Raw genomic sequence first — 15,107 nt, forward strand, 5'->3', positions numbered from 1 at the left:
AGTGTTCTCTAAAATCTCAGTGAAAACCTAAGAGATGTTTTCTAGCATCTCCTGTGTCTTGCTAGTGACCTCTGTCACAAACACAGCCTGTCTTTCTTCATAGTGTTCATCTTATTTTGAGTGATTGCGTTATCACATATCCACTGATCTTTTTTCCTCTGTGTTAAACTTGGAAGTGGGAGGTTAGGGAGTCTCCCCCACATTCAAGGTCACAATGGGACCATTTAGATATTAAAAGGGTCAAATCTTATAGGATCTGATGAAGGAACATGGGGAGAGTTTTTCCCCCACTCTGGTTCTGTTTTGCCCAACCAGAGACAACCTGCACAGGAAGTCTGACTACTGAGCATAGTGTTTCTTTGCCCTGATACTGTGGCAGCTGGCTACGAATGCAGTAATGTCCTCATTATCCAAGTGGATGACTGTCCCCTGCAGCATGACTTCTCATTTATTCAGTGAGTCACTGCATGATGTGGAAGCCAACTGTGAGTGTTTCCATGCTGCTTCTGGTAGGCTCCAGAACCTGACACCCTTCCCACAGGCTCTAAATCTTCCCCTCTCCAGGCTCCACAGTCACCCCTCACCTCCAGCTTCTGACTCTTCAGGTTAGGGTATACATAACACAGTTCTAATAAAGGGTTCTTCTAGTTGCTCCCAAAGTAGGTTTATCCCATGCATTCTATGAATTCTGGGTTGTTGCATTGTCTGAGTGGCAACTTACTTTAAAATAACACAGTATTAGTATCATATGTACGAACATAAATTAACTCTATATAAACTAGGAGGTGGTTAGTTATCATTTGAAGTACTATAGTCCCAATCCATACTTCAGGGTGGTTGTTTAAGTAAGATGTGAAGTTTTCTAATCAGAAATCAACACCTTCAGAGATGGTCTAGCTCTTAAGTTATCATTATTGAAAACTACTTAATTCACACAAAGAATATTACACAGATTTTTAATTGATTGGAAGTATTTTGTAGGCCCTACCACACTGTCATGAGTAAATAATAAAAATCCAACAAGCCTAGAAGCCTAATGCCATAGTGCAGTGTTGCAAACACTGTGGATTTGCCTTCATGACTTCATAGAGTCTAGCAGGGGAAGTGAACAAGCGCATTATCACACATTTCCTTTAGCCCTCAGAGAAAAAGTACATGATATCACGAGTCCGCAGATAAAGGGCACCTAAACCCAACTGGAGTAAAGAAGGAGAATCAGGAAAATTTTCCTGAAAGAAGCGACATTTAATCTGAGACTCAAAGAATGAGTCAAAATTATCTAGTTAAAGAGAGTATATAAGAATATATATATGTGCTTGGGAGAGGGGAGGTGGTTCGATTACTGCTTTGCACATATTATGTGCTCAATAAGTACACGTCAGGTGAATATATGAAGACTTGGATCCAAGAGAGTGTATAAAGAACTAGAAGTTTAATGTTGCTAGCAGACAGTGCATGGGTAGATGTGGTACCCTGAGATGTACAGAAAAACCAGAACATATATCCTAAGTGCCTAGAAGAATATCTGGCATACGGCAAGCACTCAGCAACATTTGCTGAAAGAATGAACATGTAAAGACTCATAGACCACATTGAGGAACCCAAAACTTATTCTAGTAGCAATGGAAAGTTACTCAAATATTTCATTAGGGGAATGATACAATCAAGTCTGCATTTTAGAAAGATCATTCTGATGCAGAGTGAACTGTTGAAGCAAGATTATGGCAAGAGGTTTCTTCGGAAATTGTTGAGAAGATGGAGGATAGAGCCAGTGAGAGAGCAAGAGGTAGCTGGTAGAAAGGAGAAAAAAAAACACAGGTTTGACAGACTTGAGGAGACAGAATCATCATGGCATGGAGTCTGAGTGGAAGAGAAGGGAAGGGAAAGGAAAGGGGAAGGGAATGGGTAGGGGAAAGGAAGGGGAGGAGGACAGGAGGGGGAAGGGAGGGGAAGAGAGGGGAAGGAAGGGAAGGAAGGGGAGGGGAGGGAAGGGAAGAGAAGGAAAAGACCCACATTTTATGATTTGGGCAACTGAAGAGATGGTCTTCACGTTCCGAGAGAGAGAACATAAGAGTCATATGAACGTGTTTTTAGCAGAGGGTAGTAATTAATTCACTTAGGGACATGTTGACTCCAGGCTGTCTGTGGAGTATCTCAGTGAAAAATGAAACAGTCAGAAAATATACAGATCTGAAACTCAGAGTAAAGATTTAAGAATCAACTTCGTGAGCATGGTTATTGAAACCATGAGACTCAGAAGAGAAGAGGGATAAGAATACAATTTGAGGACTAGGCAGAGAAGAAAGTAAAAGGAGAGGCTCGAGAGAAAGATGGGAAACCAGAAGAATGTAGACTCATGGAGGCCAAGAAAAAGTATACAACATAAGATGATGTGGGCCCTTGTTCAAGAGCAGTAAATATGAAGACCAAACTGTATGCATTTAACTACTGAGTAGGAGTCATTATCTCGTGATGTAGTCATGGTGGGATTCAGATTGGAGTGAGCTGAGGAGAAAGTGGGAGGGGAGGGAGAGGAGGCAGTAAAAACTCAATCTTTTCAAGAATTGTGACTGTAAAGATAAGAGGAACATCAGGTTTCTTTCAATTTCCAAGTTTTCTCATTAAACTACTTGAAAGAATTCCTGCAATATATAGTGAAGGAAATACATACATTTAAATGTATATGTGCCTAAAAATAAAGCTCAAGAGACAGTATTTGTCTTTCTCTGTGTGAAGTATAAAATATAGTCATTTTGGCAAACAGTCATGTTGATACCACTCCAAAACACCAAGCAATGAATCATAGGAGCCCCTTCTTCTAGATTTCCTTCCCAGATTCGACCCTATGATACCGATGGTTGCTTATCAATCCAAAGAGGGCAGTCATAATTCCTACGTCACTGGTATTTTTGCTGCCATTGTCACCACAGGGTGTAGATTCTGAAAACAGGCAGCCCATCTCTTTGGTGCCATACTTTGCCAGCTTTAATAGTTGATCCTGGATGCTGAGGGAAAGTAAACTCCATGGCCCCTATTTTTGCTCTTCCTTGGAAGAGTTTTTAATGACTATCCATTTCAATTCACTCTCTCTCTCTCTCTCTCACACACACACACACACATGTTGTTTTCCCCACAACAAACTCACAGTACACCCAGAAGGCTGTTTAGCTGTATACTGTGTCCAAATTTCTTCCAAGAACAGGTGTGGGCATGGTTTTCTATCTCCCCGAACTCTTTGGTAATTACAGTTTATAGATTCCATTGTCTTAGTAAGACAATTGTTATATTGCATAATACACATACTAAAGATTGCATTTTCATCTTAATATCATGTGAAGATTACCAAAGTCAAATCTCAGTTTTTCTCTTTTTTTTCATTTCATTATTGTGGTAAAATATACATAAAATTTTCCATTTTGACCATTTGTAAGTGCAAAATCTATATTTGAACATGGAAGGATATTTATATAGTGCTAGCTTAATCTATAGTATATAGATTACAAAACAATGCATACAATATGATCCCATTTTTCTAAATGAACCAGTATCTATCATCTATCTATCTAGCTAGCTAGCTAGCTATCATACATCTATCAACTATCTTTTCACTACCTAGTCATCTAGAAAGAACATACACCCAGGGATGTTAAGTGACTAGAGCTAAATATGTGAATTTATATGGACTTTCTTTGTTTTTTCAATTTTCCCTACAAATATTTTCTAGCCATTTTTTATAATGAGCACATGTAGCTTTTATATTACGGGAAATATAAAAAAAGGAAAACTTCAAATTTAATATGTAGTACAAATTCTTGATAATAAGACTTTAGTATTATTCACCCTCACTGCACTTCCTATATTTAGCAGAATGCCATACTCAAGAAATACTGAATGGTCCCTATCCTCACATGGCACATGGTCTGGAGAGTGAGCAGTTGGGGCCAGAGAAGAGGAGTCCATGACAAAGGGTACTGTGCAGAGCTGTATGACAATGAATGGAGCAGATGGGGCACAGGAAGACCTGCTCACTAACATTAGTGACTTCAGGCAGATTTCTTTTCTTAAAATTTCTATTTTGAAAAAATATCAGATATGCAGAAATGTTGCAAGAAAAGTACAAATAATTTCCAGGTACCCTTCACCCAAATTCTCTATTTGTTAACATTTTACTACCTTTCCTTCCCACTGTATTTCAAGGAGACACAGACACATAGAAAGGGTGAGTCTGTGTCAAGGTGGTTTTCCAAATTCTCCTAAAGAGCTTCCCCTGTTAGGGGTACCTGGTTGGCTCAGTTGGTTAAGCATTGGATTCTTGATTTTGGCTCAGGTCATGATCTCAGGGTCCTGGGATGGAGCTCTGAGGCAGACTCCATGCTCAGCGGGGAGTCTGCTTGAAGATTCTCTCTCTCTCTCTCTCTGCTTACACACACACACACTCTCTCTCTCTAAAATAAATAAATAATTCTTTAAAAAAGAAAAATGTCCCCTTGTATTAGAAACCCTCTGGCAGGAAGCTTCCTCTTGCAGAGGCTATAAACTCCCTTCCCCTCCCTGCCCCACCCGCTCCCATTGTCAAGAACATTGAACAGGAAGAAGTGTTTGCTCAGGGATGCTGCCAAGATAGAAAGACCATGTAAAGAAGGAATGACAGTGCTTGAGCAGAAGGAGCATATTCTCTGAAGTTTCCTCTGCCCACCACACCAGGCGTAAGGCCACCAGGCAGATCCCCACCTGCAAACTAGGCCAGCCTTCCCAAGAGAGAGCAGGTGAGTCTGTCTGTCTGTCCTCCCTGCACAGATTATTGGCCCTTCCCCAATTCCAAGAGTTTTGGGGACACCTGTCTTGTCTGTAAGAGTCCTGGCATAGTCTTCCAATTTTAGTATATGTGCTGCCGAAGCGAGCACAGAGTCCTGGCATAGTCTTTTGGAGAGTGAGACTTTTGACAGCTGAAATCAGTATGGCCAAGACCACAGAGAAGGTCCTAGAGAGCAGGGTCATTTCAAAGCTAAGGGTTCTTAAAGTCCAGGAGAGGATTTATTTCATTAGACAGAGTTTAGGAGGTGACTAATAGGGCTAAAGTCTAGAGCTAAGGTATGGGTGAAGGAAAGGCACCATGCCAAGTTCAAAGGCTCCCAATCAGTACAAAATTCTATGTGTCTTCTGGGCATGGGTTGGACCTTATTCTTATAGCTAGCTGTTAATGGCACACCTGCCTTTCAAGCCCCCCAAGGGTGCTCTGAGAAAGAAGCATGTGTCCTGCTAGAAAGAAGACTTGCTCCCAGATCTTTAAAGTGATACTCTCTCTCTCTCTCTTAGAGCACAGTATCTAATTCCCACAGGCCTCCTCATCGCCTTCATCATGAACTGGCACATGATAATCTCTGTGCTTATTATAGTCATGCTTAAAATTGTTGGAATGACCTTATTTCTGCTTTACTGTGAGTATTTGAGCAACCTCTTACCCCAACCCCATACTGTCTTGTTCTTTGACTTTCCTCTCAGAATGCAAAGTTGAATATAAAGGCTACATGCCTAAGTCTTCCCAACTGAGGGCAATGACCCAGTGTGGGGGAACTGACAATGCTCTTCTCACTCCCCAGCACACGCAATGGGCTGGGTCCCTCAGTCTGCCTTGGAGATATAGAACTGACTAGTGTCTGACGGTTAGAATACCAAACAAAGCTTTTGCTGCTACGGTGTTAGTTGGGCAATCTGAGGTGAAATACTTATCAGTGCTTGTTATTGTTCCTCAAACTTGAAAATCAGCGTCAGTTCAACCCAATGATGAGGCTGAGGTACGAGCTGCATGATGAGGTAATGGGATTTTTACTGGGGGACAAATTTCCCTCCATGTCCATAGAAACTTTTATCCAGACGCTTAGGAGAAGCCTTGTAATCAAAGGGTTTCACTGTAGCTGTGAGAATCTTCTCCAGTCCCAGAAACCAGTAGGGAACATAAATGAGGAAGGAAATGTGAGTAAAAGACAGCAACTGGGTAAGAGGTGTCTTTCCTTTCACCCAGCTGAAGGCACAATTCCTATCATGTAAGAGAGCAGGAAGAAAATATGAATACGAATAAGTAAACACATTCACAAAAAAAACACATACACATCCTCGTTGACCTGAGTCAGAGAGCTCCAGATCTCACAGTAATAGTCACGGTGCCTCAGCAGCCCCTGGGTGATGTTGGTTTGTTATAGTCATCCTGCAGCCACTTTTGGGGCTGGGCCAATAGCTGATTTTCTTTGCAGTCCCACAGATTTTTGGAGAAAGTCAAGTCAACTTCCTTCCCACAGAGAGCTATGGAACAGGTAATGTACATGACAATGATCTCTTCCCAGCCTCCAGGTTCTTGTGTGCTGACTTTTTATAGTCCTTCCTCAAAGCCTCCTCTCTTAAGAAATTATTTTGCAGGGAGGGTCCATAAAGATATGCTAATTGCTATAAGAGGAATAAGTTATAGGGATTTAATGTACAGCACGGTGACTATAGTTAACAATACTGTATTAGGGGCCCCTGGGTGGCTCAGTCGTTAAGCGTCTGCCTTTGGCTTGGGTCATGATCCCAGGGTCCTGGGATCCAGCCCCACATTGGGCTCCCTGCTCAGAGGGGAGTCTACTTCTCCCTCTCCCCCCCTGCTCATGCTCTCTCGCTATCTCTCTCTCTCTCAAATAAATAGGGAGAAGCAGACTCCCCACTGAGTAGGGAGCCCACCGCGGGGCTCCATCCCAGGACCCTGGGATCATAATCTGAGCTAAAGACAGACGCTTAACCAACTGAGCCACCCATGAGCCCCCCCCAAAAGATCTTCTAATGAATTCCCCTGTTTTTATAGATGGGAAACGCAGACTAAGCTGATCGAAGTTTGTGATCCTCAGTTTTCCTCCTGAGTGTGAGGATGATTTGTATATAATCACTGTAATGTCATGAGAAAGGACTTTATAAACTCTGACATGTTGTATACCTAAAGGAATTGTTATACAAAAAAAAAAACAAAAACAAAAAAAAACCAGAAACCTACTTCCTACAGGAAAACTGAAAGATTACAACCAGCACTTTTTGTATACCAATCACTCTGCTACACCAACAACAGAAGAAGAGTAAGAACCAGGAGCTATCAGCCAGCTGTCCTCAGTAAAGCACAGGCCCCATGCTAGAAGCTAAGGGGCATAAGGAGATGAATGAGACATGGCTCTCCCAATTAAAACCTCCTCCTCTTAAAACTTTCCTAAGAACCTCCCTCTCACTTCCTCTTAAAACATTTATTACTACATACATCTTGAGGAGAAAGTTAATTGCTTGTTCATCTTTGTAACAACTGAGGCTCCTAGTACAGTGAGCTGTATGGAAGCAGTATTCATGAAATATTTTTGGAGTTCTGTGCAGTTATAATCCCCAAATGGTTTCTGCTGAAAACCAGGTTATTTTTCAATACAAAGAGCCTTTGAACTGGGAACTGAAATAAAAAGTGAATGCTAACTGGTATGTTTCATTCATATCATTGGAAGTAGCTGATGTGGTGTCTGGGTAAACTAAAGTGGTCTTCATCCACACAGGACAAAGAACTGGGCAGCTGAGGAGAGGTTTGACCAGCCTCCGAGCCACTGCACTGTTTGCTTGGCCAGGCAATGTGTTCTCAGGAAAAATGAGGCTTCTTAGAGGCCTATCAATTCCCCTACTTATATTTAAAGACATAAATGGACTTTTCTCTGCCCACAGGAAATCTCTGGAACATTCACCTGCCTCCATGTCTGTCAATATCCCTGGTCCTGAAACTAGTTCCCATTAGCCTCACTTCTTAGAGCTGGCAGGTGCTGATGAGAGTGGGGCCAAGAGCCACCCATGGGAGAAGAGTGTTCACATGGGTCTAGAGGCACCAGAGATGGGGAGAACAGCACAGATGCTGTGCGCAGCCGCGAGCAGCAAGTCCTCCAAACAGCAGCTGGGCAGGAGGGGCGGGGGCAACACTGTCGAAGGCATAAATGGAAAGGAATGAGAGGTGTCCTTTCTGGTACTAAATTCACCCGTTCCTGTTCCTTTCTCCTGTTCTATTTCTCAACATTTCACACCTACTCCCCCCTCCAAAAAAGATATGAAATAGGACGTGGGGTGTGGGGCATGACTAAAAATGGTAGTAATTAGGTGGAAAGTTCAAAGAAAGAAAATGAAAACTTCTAGCCAATGGTGGCCTTCCCATCACCACTGCCCAGAGACAAATAGTTGCAGGGACCAAACAGCTGCTCTGATGTTTGTGTTGTACTCATAATGCAGTTACCTTCAGGTTTTCTTTTTGTTTCAGTTCCTCACACTATCGGGAGCAGTAATGTCAGCTCAGTTCCCAGAGAGAGCTCCGGAACAGGTACAGTGTATGACGATAATCTCTCCTCTATCCCAGGTTCTTATGTGGTGAGTTCTTAGACACTTTTCCCATTACCTCCTTGCTTATGGAACGTTCTTGCTCAATGGGGCCATAAAGATCTTCTAATTCATCCCCTTCACTTTGTCCACAGGGAAATTCAGATTAGACTGCATGGGATTTCTTCCAGGATGGAGGATGATTTGCATTGATATAACTTCTATAAAGAAACTCATGCCCCGCTATGTTTTGACTCAGTTCCAGGGTTCACACTCCAAACCACTAATCCTATACTGTCTTATCTTGGATTTCTTTAGTCTGCTCCAGAGGGTGGTATTTTTATCAAAGAAGATGCTTTTTGTTGTCCCCTTTTGAACTGTCCTGGAACAAAAGCAGGGACTTTTGCAAAACAGAAGGATCCAATTTGGCCATTGTGGACACGCCACAGAAACTGGTGAGAGCATTAGGGGGGTACAGTAAAGTGGCCCACCCTACAGCAGCCTCAGCAGGAGGAGATGGTGGGGCAATGGGTCAATTTGATTGATGGAGCAAGGGCCAGGTGGAGGTGAGGAATAGAGAGGTGGCTGGCTGAGAGCCCAAGGTCCTTGCTCTCAATCTGGTGGTGGGAGACTCTTCTCAGTAGCAGTGGGGTGTATGCCTCAGATCACTTGAGCTAGGGAAATCCAAACTCTATAGTCTTTTCCATAAGGCTTAGCAGTGCACTGGTATCCTGGGGATGGGCCAGGATATTTAAAGTGCAGGGAATGACCAAATGTGTTTAAAAGTTGTTTAAAAACTATGGAATACTTCATATTTGTAAATTAGAGCTAATGTATCATTAGAGCTACATTAGCTCTACATTAGAGCTAATGCATCATCCAAGTTGGCCTCATAAATAAGGAAGATGCAAATTAACAAAATTAGCCATATGAAAAACAAAGAATCAGGTCATAGAATTGGGATTGCAGTATATAATTATGATAATAAAGATGACTAACACAATGCAAAAGCCTTTATTTTACTATCTCTTTTTATCCTCCTAAGGATTCCAAGGAGGTATTATTATTATCCATACTTTACATATGAGGAAGCTAGGGCACAGAAAAATAATTTAACCTAGGTCATACACCTCCTAAGTGACAGGACATAATTGAATTGAGATCTCACCAACTCTAAAACCCACACTCTAATCAATTTTAGATCGTAAGTTATTTTAGTTTATAGTTGCCTCTCCCTCAAATCCTAAGCATCTACTGAGTGCTAGGCATGTGGGAGATACTGCACACCTACTTCTCTGTGCTCCATCTTTCACCCTTCCTCTATAAAGTCCTCCTGTGGTTGAGGAGAATTCATAAGAGGGCCCTCTCTGAGTCTTGGTAACAGGTGTCCAACAAAGAGTAGGGGTCAGGATGCTACCTCTGCGGCTAAGTATACAAATGGGAAGGGAAAATGTCTTATGGTAGAAAGCCAGGAGTAGTATGGGGTGGGGGTCAGGGGAGGGGAAAAGAAGAGAAGAGAGGGATAAAGGGTTGAGTAGAGGAAGTTGACATCCTCTTCCTCTACTCAACTTTCAAGTTCAGGCGCATCTCAAGTGTCATACGTGGTATTCTCCAGAAAAATCTCATCACACCAAGGATTTGCTAGTGATCTCAAGTCTGTATCCCCAGCTAGTCATCTCTGGAACAAACAGTATATCAAAATCCACTCTGATGTTTCAAAAGCATCACAAACTCACCATTTTCAAAACTGAGCCAAATTATATTTTACCTCACCTGCTTCCTCCTTTTGCGTTCCAAGTATTGGCAAGCAGTCATGTTACCCAAGATTGAATGCTGATGATTTTCTGAGACTTTACCTCTTCTCTTCTCCCCTAAATTAGCTGCTAACCAAGTCTTTTCCCCTCTCTCTCCACAGTAAATTGTTCATATCTCACTTGGATTTCTTCAGAATTCTTCTAACTCCTCTCCTTGCTCCTGATTTTGTCCCTTCTTACCTATCCTCCATAGAACCCACACGATAACATCTCTAAGCCTTTGAACTGTCTGTGCTATTTTACAAATTAAACTGGGTTAAAGTCTGGTTTCTCTGGCATGACACATAAGGCCTTGTACAGTCTAGCATCTGCCTTCTTGCCAGTCTTATCCCTCCACCCACCTCCCTTCTACCTCTGCACAACCACATTAAGCATCTTAGAGTTCCTCAAATGCTCCAGGCTGCTCTGCAGTCTGCCTGTGATCCAATGCTCCCTCCTCCAGGAAGTCCATCCTGACCCACAACCTCCCCTATCTCTCAGAATCCATCCCCAGGATCACTTCATCTGCAGTCTTTCTAGAAAACCCCAAATCCATGTAGAATCAATCATTTCCTCCCTTCTGCCTGTGCTATATCTAGCACATGTTCGCCAGCACTACACCTAGGACACCTGCCACCATGCTGGTTAAATCCTCTGTCTTCTCTTATTAGACCAGTGAATCTTCACCATGTTGGGATCGCTGACCTTTTTAAATGGTGGCCAAATCTATAGAGATGTCCAGAAATCTATAGAATCCCAGAAACACTGCATTAGCATGATAGTTTGAATAAAGTTCTAACAGCTTCAGAGATCCCCTTGGTAACCATCCATGACTTAGTGTAAGAGAGGTAAGGGTTAAGAACCCTTATTTTAAACCATGGGTCAGCAAGTTTTTCTTAAATGGTCATAGAGTAGATATTTTATGTATGTCAGGTCATAAGATCTCCACCATAACTACTTAATGCTGCCCCTGTGGCTCAAAAGCAGACATAGATGACATGTAAAAATGGGCCTGGATGTGTTCCCTTAAAACCTTATTTACAAAAACAGGCTAAACTACTGGCTGTACTTTGCCAACCCTTGTTTTAGATCATAATTTCTTTAAGGAGAAACCAATTTGTTTCCATATGTCCAGCCTTGTTCAATGGCTCACTGGACACTCAAGAAATCTTTGTTAAATGAGTAAGTACAGTAACTAATTTTAAAGAATAATGAAATGAGATATTTCAGGGAAGGAGAATATAGGAAAAAGAGGAATAAAGGCAATAGCCCTGGGGATGGAGGGAATATCCAAGTGAACTTGGATATCCACTCATTACAGGAGGTATGTGAAGAGTACAGGAAAGAGCCCAGGGACTCCCAGACTTCAAGCTGGAGTGATTTGTGATTCATTAGTTTAATAAAGAAACTATTATATCATGGATTGGTGTCAATTTAGCAAATACTCAAAAACCACTGACTATTTCTCAACACACTTTTAAATCTCCCTAACTGTATTGCTTTGAAAAGTATTCAAGAGATTCACTTGATCAACCTCATTTGGAATGTAAAATTTCTGGCAATGAAATAATCCTATGCAGAGAGGCGTTCCAAATAAAAAAGAAGTATTCAAAAGTGCCCTCTTTTAGATCATATAGTACCCTTCCTCTTCATTTTCAAAATGTGATCCCTGAAGCGCAGCATCAGCATCACACTGGGAATTTGTTGGGAATGTAAATTCTTGGTCCCCTACACCAGACCTACTGAACCAGAAGCCCAGTAAGCTGTGTTTTAGCAAGATTTCCAGGTGATCCTGTTGCTCTGTACCTAGTGAAAACTACTCTAGGGGTTATGGTGAGTGCCAGCTGTAGCCAGCCTCAGAGTCCTTTATCAGTCTTCCATGTTCCCAGAATCAGGGCCTGTTGGCAAAGGGAGACAGCAGCAAAAAAACTTTTTGTTGAACTATTTTTTTTAATTTCTAGAAATTTCTCCAGGACAAAACTGGTGCTGAGAAGTATTTTATTGGCTTATACCAGCAAGCAAAGAACAGTTGGCGTTGGATTGACAACTCCATATTCAATGGCAAGTATGTGAATATCTCACATTTTTCTAAGGATCTTAGTTCACCTAAAGAAACCTGTCCTGAGATTCAGTGGGTTTGTCCTGGAATATCACAAAGGCTGAGACTTGGTTTTTTGTTTTATTCCTCTCCTTTCTTCCAACTCACCTATTTCCAGAGACACATTTTTTGGTAAACTTTTATTAAGAAAGATATCAAACATTTGTAAGTAGAGAGAAGAGTAGTCATACAGTGAGTTATTTTCATCAAATCAAGAGCCAAACAAATCCATATACATACCATTTGTTTGATATATCTCATAAGTCTCCTTTAACACATAGACCATACTTTATTACTAAGTTCTTATAAATTCCCCAGATGGGGCTTCTTTATGTAAAGTACTGATGGAGAACATGACATTCCTGGTGTACATATGAAGATGTTGAGTCAGACAGAGAGCAAGTCAGTTCCCTAGCCTATAACTGGGCTTCTCACAGAAAGAAGGAAATTACGATTCGTTCAATGTCTACTAAATGCCAGGCACTTGCTAAGCACTTACTCATGTCATTTCCTACGGTATTCACAAAGATGTTGTAGAAAAAGCTTTTATTCATCCTCATTTAACAGTTGAATTGAAGCTGGGAGGCTTAAAAATGTACTGAATATCATCAAGCTGGGAAACTGTAGAGCCACAATTTAATCCCACATCCCCTTGACTCCAAAACTCATGATGTTTCCGTGAAACCAGACTCTTTCCAGTCAGATTGAATGACAGAAAAAGAGGTGGGAGAAGGCCAACACACTTTCTCCTAAAGCCAGCCGGTGCCTACAAAAGGAAAAGCAACCTCTTTCCTCCTGCTCTCATTCCTCCTACTGTGAACATAGCCTATGCAGTATTAAAACAATATTTCTGAGAGGAAAAGACAGATGAGATGTTTCTAACCAAGCACAAGAGTGAGTTAATCCAAGACCGTGAGTCTAGAAAGGGCGGGTGTGGAGCTGGATTTGGGATGGGGGAGGGGGGAATGGAATCAGTAAAGGCAGAGCTGAAACGATTGGCCTTCACCACACTTTCTCTCCCATTTAGTGTTACCAATCAACATCAGAATTTCAACTGTGTGACTATAGGCCTAACAAAGACATACGATGCTGCACCATGTGACATCAACTTCCGCTGGATCTGTGAGAAGGCAGCCAAATGATTGCAGTTCTCTGTGGCCTCTGACAAGAATGACAAATATGCTTTTGGAGAAAGCAAAAAAATATATAATTGGGATTGGTCCAGGAAATATAGAATATCAAATTAGTGTATCAGTCTTCCACAGGTCACTGACAGAGCTCCCTAACAAATTGCTCCACAGCCCCTCCACAAATATACTCGCATCACACAACAGAGGCAAACTCCCCATTCTGGGCCAGCAGCTCCCCCAAGACTCCACTTCCTGTGAGTGTCACACCCATGACTCGTTTTAGATCTGCACCAGGCATCTAGTCAATGATCCCTTTCTCCATCTATCTACGATGAGAGGTCCTTGCCTATGTAGGGAAATGATATTCTGCTTTAGGGGACTGGGTGCTAGCCATCTCCAGGAGACAGGGTCATTTTATGGAGACAACTCAGTTGATATAGTGACAAAGTCTGTTTCCACAGAACTGAGCATTTTTGACTGATCAACAGGGTTTAGGCTGTTGCCAGGCTCTGTTTTATCCTCAAAGCACATGCCCTTACTACTGAGGAGAAACTGCAGACTGAGCAGGTAAAAACAATATTTAGAGTAGCAGGGGTAGAAGAGAGATAAACTCAGCTTCCTGACTGCACCTCTATTCCCAAGGGACCCTTGTTCACATGCTCCCCCACCCCTACCTCAGGTGGGGTAGCAGAGGCCCTCCTCAGTCTGAATTGAAGACAGGCCTAGGGAAGCGTTCCTGGAGCCAAGCTTGGAGCAGAGAAAGCATTGTTCACAGGAATGGACAGAGGTCTGGCCAGGTCAGGAATCTGCCAGGGAATCCCTTTGAAAACCAGACAGCCAAGATGACCAAGCAAACTGATCAATGTTTTTCAACAAAGCCCTGAAAAGACATTCAGGCTTAAATTTTCCTGGTTTTGACCCGAATCTCCATTTTAGTAGATTTTATTACCTGACCAGGCTTTTTGAGTGTATTTTAAGAATTTGTAATAGTCTCCTGGGCTCCAGTGGTCACAAGATATTCCTGCCTGCAGTTTAGAGAGACCCTGCTACCAGGTACAGCCTTGTGACCAAAAGATGTCACAGCCTTATACTGATTGGCATCACACCAACCTAGAACTGGTCCAGCTGACCAAGGAGTAAAAAAGAGGAGGACTACTCAAGGAAACATAGGATATAGGCAAGAAGTAGGCATATAGTAGGGAGGGAACACCAGAGACAAATGGAAATCATATGCAGAAGGAAACAGAGTTCATTTGGCCATACTGGAAGAAAGGCAAGAGAAAGGCAGAAAAGTCTTGGGGCATCCTGGCTATTCTCTGCACTTGCAACAAAATATCAACTGCATACCCTCCTCAGTAAATGGAAAGGAAAAAAGAGACACCTCTGTGTTTGTAGTAACAAGAATTAAGCCATAATGAAAGACTGTATTAAACTAATGGAAATTATAGTACCCTAAGTAAACTTCTCAATATGTGTCTAAAAACAGCATACCACAATGGCTGTGTATATCATCAGTTGTATGCCAAAGAAAATTATTGTTTTATTGTCTATTACAGTATTAAGCTCTCTTCCTATATTCCTAGGCCTCATAATTTTTATACAATTAGCATGGCCACTTATAATTTTAAAAAATGAGATAATACATTAAGTGTTAGAAGTTGCTTGAAGGAAGCTACCAGAAATAATTTGTGTTTGGGGTGCATTGGATGTGGTATTAGCAAGGAATAAATG

General features: G+C 41.9%; 1 protein-coding gene across 1 annotated transcript; it reads left to right on the forward strand.

The window, feature by feature from the left end:
• The first annotated feature begins 8,302 nt into the window (after positions 1-8,302).
• CLEC5A (C-type lectin domain containing 5A) lies at positions 8,303-15,107 on the forward strand. The gene is made up of 3 exons (XM_045865191.3): positions 8,303-8,359; positions 12,110-12,213; positions 13,274-15,107. The coding sequence occupies exons 1-3, from the start codon at positions 8,324-8,326 to the stop codon at positions 13,386-13,388; spliced, it is 255 nt and encodes an 84-aa protein (XP_045721147.2). The 5' UTR covers positions 8,303-8,323; the 3' UTR covers positions 13,389-15,107.

The sequence above is a fragment of the Mirounga angustirostris genome, unplaced genomic scaffold (assembly GCF_029215605.1).
Source record: "Mirounga angustirostris isolate CCGP_5_RB_7025 unplaced genomic scaffold, mMirAng1.0.hap1 SCAF_12, whole genome shotgun sequence".
Classification (NCBI taxonomy): domain Eukaryota; kingdom Metazoa; phylum Chordata; class Mammalia; order Carnivora; family Phocidae; genus Mirounga; species Mirounga angustirostris.